At 40.2% G+C, this 6,297-nt stretch overlaps 1 protein-coding gene across 1 annotated transcript in view; it reads left to right on the top strand.

Moving 5' to 3' along the window:
* Positions 1 to 2,355: 2,355 nt before the first annotated feature.
* cdk6 (cyclin-dependent kinase 6) overlaps positions 2,356 to 6,297 on the top strand; it is a gene marked incomplete at its 5' end in the record, with an annotated part of 32,964 nt that continues 29,022 nt past the window's right edge. The window contains 1 exon segment of the mRNA XM_035681332.1: positions 2,356 to 2,491. Coding sequence (XP_035537225.1) covers positions 2,356 to 2,491 — 136 coding nt within the window.

Here is a 6,297-nt window from a genome sequence, read left to right as displayed (position 1 = left end):
ACCCACTGCTGTGAAAGCACAAGTTTAGGTAATATGTTTATATTTATATATATATATATATATATAGCATATAATAGTTGGAGAGTGTAAACCATCAGATCTTTGAACTATCAAAGGAACTTCACTACCTCCAGTTGAGCCAGCCAATCTAGCCAAGCAGCTCAGGCCAGGAAGGTTGCATTGTGGGCCTTCTGTGGGACTCCAGGCAACCCCTGGATGTTTGTAATGAGGCCCATTATTCATTCCATATGTTCAGTGTCTGCTGAGAGCCCCCATTGTAGCCCAACAATCGAGCTGTGAGGGGCGTTTAACCCCAGCGCTTCAAGAGGAGGGCGCCGTCTATTCTGTGACATCATGCACAGTACTAATACCTTGAATGAATCGCCTCTCACTCACTGCACTGACTCCAGCATTTCCAAGTCCGCTGATTATAAGGGTGTTGGCACAGATGCATGGTGCCTAGTTGGATAGGAATGAAAGCGTTTCCGGAGAGATTTAGTCATTTCTTTCCATGCTTCGATTTTAAACGGCTTATGCAGATTAGCTAGTTTGAATTGTAGCAGCACATGTGTTGGAAGTTGTTTTAAAATATTAATGTGATGGATTTAATATTGCAGCAATGATCATAGATAATAGTCTCTTAGGTGTGAATATTTTAGAGTAAATATTCAGTCTTTGCATTTTGAAGTTGGAAGTTATAGCTAATACCCAGTGGTACCCTCAATCAGTGACTTGAAAGCTTTTGTAGGAAATCCATATTGATCACTAAATGTCTTGTAGATGTAGATTGAGTCTAAGTAATGGGAGACAAAATCATCTGTTACGTTTCGTAGCCTAGGGATTTAAAATAATACTGCCACACTGTAAAGGTAATGGGATTACAGTAACCCATCAGTTTGCAACCCGTACTACCACCACAGTGTGGCTGATGAATATACTTCATGGCGCCCTTTATCTCCTATGTTTTTGTGATGAAAGATGTTGCCTCTGCAGCAGCTACAGGCAGGGTCCACTCAACTTCCCATAGAGCATCAGGAGTTGTCATAGTGCTGGTTGAGGAATGCTGCTTGTGGTCCCCAGCTCTTTGAAGAGGACATACTGGATAGTTTTTTTTCAGCTTTTCACCAAAGCCTGCCTTGGCAGGTCTGCCGACATAATCTGGATTCTTGGCCTTAGTTTGTTGCCTAGTGAAAGACAATCATAAATGCTGGTAAAAGCTTGATAGTCTTGAATCTTCAAAAGCGTTGCATAGAAGTCGTTTTGCGTGGTAACCTGACATAATGAAACCAGCGTGTCCTGCAGCACGTGGTAATTCTGTCGGTAAGTCTCCAAGTATGTTCATTTTTGCAAGTTTCTGTAAGATAAAAAATACCCAGGAGACCAGACTATGGTTCTTGGCCTAAGAGTCCTGGTAGATGGTGCTTTCCTGACCAACCATAAAGCACATATGTTTAACTCTCAGCTGTTGAGATTTTATTAGAAGATTTTTCCTTTTCCATGATTAAAAAACAGACACTTTGACTCTTCATAGCAAGAAACACAAAGTTAATATTAGGTAATAACAATAAGGGCTCCATTACATTAAGGTGTTCCAGTAAGTGATAACAGTCATTATTAATGTCATTAGTTAAAATCTGTGATTGACATGCCCATTGCTGTCTATATCCAGTCTCCATTTGCTTTAACTTGCACTTCTTTGAGTCTCCAAGAGTGAAATATATGCAGTGTGGAGTACAGAAGCAAAGCCCACGCGACATCCTCAAATGTCTTGTTTTGTCCACAACCCAAAGATAATGATAATCAGTTTACTGTCATTGAGGACTAAATAAACCAGAATCTGTTCATATTTGAGAAGCTGAAATGAGAGAATATGGATTTTTTCCTGCTAATAGATTATCAAAATAGCTGTCAGTTAATCGATGAATTGAATAATTGTTGCAGCACCAATGCGGACATGTTGAGAAGGGATTCTGTCTTATTAGTGGTACTCACAAGCAAATTGAAGCACTTTGAATACATTTTATTCAGTGTTTCCCCCAGGATTTTGTGAGATTGTGATGGGTAGGTGTCCAAGGGCATGATCCCTGAATGACAATTAAGTACATTTTAAAGTTAAACTAACGTTAGTTAACATAAGTTACCTAAATGAGCTAATATTAGATAAAGTAAAATTATCACTGATAACTTCCTGCAGTAACAGTTTGGACCTGTGTGTGTGTGTGTGTGTGTGTGTGTGTGTTGGAGATCTTTTATGTTATTATGAGGACAAAACTTTTTTGGTTAATTATGAAACTGTGGCAGGACAAATGAGACTGTCTAGCTGGTATTGATCTCCTCCACCTGTTTTTGTTCTAGGTTGTTTGATGTGTGTACAGTCTCTCGGACTGACAGAGAAACCAAACTCACTTTGGTCTTTGAGCATGTGGATCAGGACCTGACCACCTACTTGGAGAAGGCCCCTGACCCCGGGGTACCACCTGAGACCATCAAGGTAACATATCCCCATTGTTATCTAGATGTATTTGGGAAGACTAATGCTGTTACATACAAAGCATACATTAATGATATTCCTAAACTTGAAATTGAACTTGAAATTGAAATATTACTTTCAATTTCTTTTTGAAATAGAAGTGAAGCTATTTGCTAATCCTCTGTGGCTTGAACATGCATGACCACAGCCATGTCTGTACGGTACTGAGTGAGTTTTCTTGGCCAGAGACAGAGGACAGAGTGCAGTTCCCTCCAACATCAGAGGTACCGGAGGGTTTTGAAGGGCAGCACATGTGGCAGATGGGCGCCAAATTAGAGGCTCCCTGCCTTCTCTATTTTCACTCTGCCCTCACTCTCTCCAAGTTTACACTGTATTGCAGTGGAGACAGAGGGAAAGTGTGTGAAACTACAGTTAAAAATTCTAAAGAGAGTACTTAATTTGATGCTAACATACTACTTCACAGCAGTTCAATCTCTGTACCAACAATTCCAGTGAGGTTTCGACACATTCAAACTCGCCACCACTATCAGTTTCTCCAATTCATTACATAAATCCAGAGTGTCTGTTTACACTTTGCCAAAAGGTCGGAAATGAATGTATCGCCAACTCTTTTTCCCTGTAACTGCCTCTCTCTTTATTTTAATCTTTCCCACACTCGCACCTTTTTAAAAATCATCTTTATCGTGTTTCACCCCAAGGTCTGTAAATTTATCGTGTACAGTATTGGAGAGGTACTTCTCTATTTTTGGACGTTGGGGCCTCAGAGTTTAATGTGTCATATTTGAAACAGAGAAGTTCTGGAAGCTAGAGTAACCTCTGGTTTTCACCCCTAGGGCCGGGTTTACGTGTGAAAGTTTTGTGTCGGGCTGTAGTGTTGGTGGGATGCTGTGCAAGCGTAGACGAGTCAGGTAGATCACACCTGAGGCTTTCCCAGGGTTTTTGCTGAAGTTGATACAGTGTGTGATACTGTAGTTTCTATGGATATCTCAGTGCGGTGATGATTGTGTTCATGTTAATAAACTCTAAATATTGTACTTCTCCTGCAATACTGAAGCTGAAGCACCCATTTACATGAAAAACGTGTAACTGCCAATGAAAATGATTATTCATTATTTGCATTATGACTATTAGACATTTAAGCGCAGCCATTATATCGTTATTTGTAGTGGTTGTTTTAGAAACAATTACTTTACTGTTTCTGAAATGAGTTTATATATTCCCCTAGAGGTACTTTCAAGTACTGCAGTGGGTAATTGACTTTTATGTTAAATGTTAGTTTAAAATATCGTACATATTCCTAAAATAATTATAGTATATGTAAGTTCAGCAAAAAATGTAAATATGCATTCGATAAACCACATTTTATATACAAAGTTCCTATTAAACTATAAACTGCAGTTGCCTCCCTGCCACAGAGAAAGACAAAGCTCCTTAGTGAAACACAAATCTTGTTTCTCACTCAACTGTAAGTAAAACTTATCAAAAAGACACAGTTCAATGCAACTACAATGCCATCTTAGTGTTTTGCATTGGTCAGGAGGTACTTGACAGAAAAAATATCAGGAGATACATTATTCTTAAATGTTTGAGTACCACTTGATTAGTCAAGAAAATACATTGGCAACTAATTGATTTTTCAAGCATTTATAAAAGGCTTTGCTGCTTGTCTTTGTTTTATGTAGTAATAATAATAACAATAATAATAATAATAATGATAATAATAATAATAATACTTTTGTATTATATGATTTATAAGAAATCATTGAAAGTAGCCCTACTAGTTGTAGCCCGTTCATTGTGTACAGGTTATGAAAAAAATAGTTGCAATGAACTGATCAATTCAATTATTAAGCAATTAAAAAACAGTTCACCAAACTCCTAAAATAATTTTGTTAGTTTTAATAATTAATAGGAATGTCTTGATAAAGTCTTTTGTTTTTTTGTCTCCAATCCGTCATTTAATGAGAATCGATATCGAGTCCCAATGCGATACTTGTCTTCTATATAATACAGTTCCATTTGAAGTACATTAAAGTTATTAAAATCACATTTTCACAAGTTTTTATTTTCATTGTCTGCACCTACGTCTTTTGCATGGATTACATTAATGGATAACTCGTATGGGCTTTTTGTTTGCCAGGCTTTTGTTGCACTTGCAGTGGCATGGTGAGTGTGGTTGTGTTGGCTCCCTGTACTGAGAGGTGGGCTGAGCCCCGGTCTAACACTGCCACATGGAGCTCAGCGGAGTTGGAGAATTGACGTTGGCTGCACTCGTTTTGTTGCTGTACGTGAAAGCTTAGTGAGTAAAAAGAGCTGTGTGACAGTTGATGTAAAACAAAGGATCGTATTGGGGCAATTAGCTCAATATAGCCAATAGTTATCGTTCCTAATGCCAATCTCTGAGATCAGATCTGGACATCCCTAGAGGTTAATAATTACTGATGGTTTAATTGGACAAACAAATTATTAGGTACAGCCGTAATTCGCTGATTTCTTCATTCCAACACACAATCTCTGGTCCACTCTTTGAGACGGTATAACGGCTAATAGGGTCTTCTTGAAACTAACTAGGCTTTACGGTGTGTTGTCCGACCACACCTGAAGGCAGAAGTCTTTGGGGACTTTTGGGGACATTTGGATAGTGTCCCTCAGAGGCATTCATGTTGTCAATTAGACAAAAAGTGAACAAGGTATTTGTGAGAACAAAAAACAAAACAAAAATGTTTTAAAGTTTGAGATAGAAGTCAAAATCCTGCTTACTTTCTTAATAACACCTGGTCAGTGGTAATAGTAACAAATTGTTCGAAACACCTCCCCCAATTCTGATGTTGCAAACGTTTGGGGGAGGCGGTTTTTAACGCTGTTCAACGATCAGACAAGCCCTACGTTTGAAGCATACTGACCCTTTACCCTTAAGGCACCCCTCCTTCTTTAGCTTTCTCCTAACCTCCATACAGCTGGAGCCTTGAGGGGACAAAAGGACCATGATGGAGTGACAAGATGACACAGGCACCATCCCCTGTTAATTCTAGGACAGTGGACACTGCACAGTAACCCCCCAATTCCCCCCTCCTTCCCAACAACTTAATTTGCCCCCGGCTACACCAGATGACAACAGACAGTGGATCCCAGTCCTGCAGTCCCAAATTTAACACACCTGTGCCCATCTGATTAAATGCTTACTATTCAGCAGTGTCACCCTTGAATACAATAAACCACAAAAAAAAACCCATTCACCCTCAGCCAAAGACCCTGAACCAAATAGAATAGGCATCCTTTACTCAAAACAAATCTACCCCCAGCACCAGACACCCACCCTGGCCCAGCCTGTCCACTTCAGGCCCCCACCCTCCACCACCCACTCAGCCTTACTCAGACTCAAGACCCACCACATGGTCATTGATGAAAGAGGTCCTCCTCCAAGAATCAAATGAGCTGGAAGGACATCAAGCAGTCGGCTTGCCCCAGCCTCAGTGCTCCTCAGCCGGGCCAGCGCTTGGGTCTCACCCACCCTCCTCCGCCACCACTGTCCAAGCCTCCACAACTCCATTCTCTGGGCCCATAAAGGGGGAGGTTAATGAAGCATGGGGAGGGAATTACACTAACGCTAACCGGCAGATGTCCTATATTGTGCCTAGCTACAATAAACAGTATGGCTGCCTCTGGTACATTTGCATTAGAAAAGGAGGAGCACTCAGAAAGCCATGTTTTGACTGCAACTTGCAGAGGGCTGACTATTTTTTCCAGGTCCTCCTGCTTTTTAAGGGTCATATCGGTTGCCTTTTTGTGTGATTTTGTGCTGCCAG

Source organism: Morone saxatilis, unplaced genomic scaffold (assembly GCF_004916995.1).
Source record: "Morone saxatilis isolate NCDOM2014 unplaced genomic scaffold, NCSU_SB_2.0 Contig9, whole genome shotgun sequence".
NCBI lineage: Eukaryota > Metazoa > Chordata > Actinopteri > Moronidae > Morone > Morone saxatilis.
Note: the sequence above shows the minus strand (reverse complement) of the source record. Positions and strands in the feature narration are given on the sequence as shown.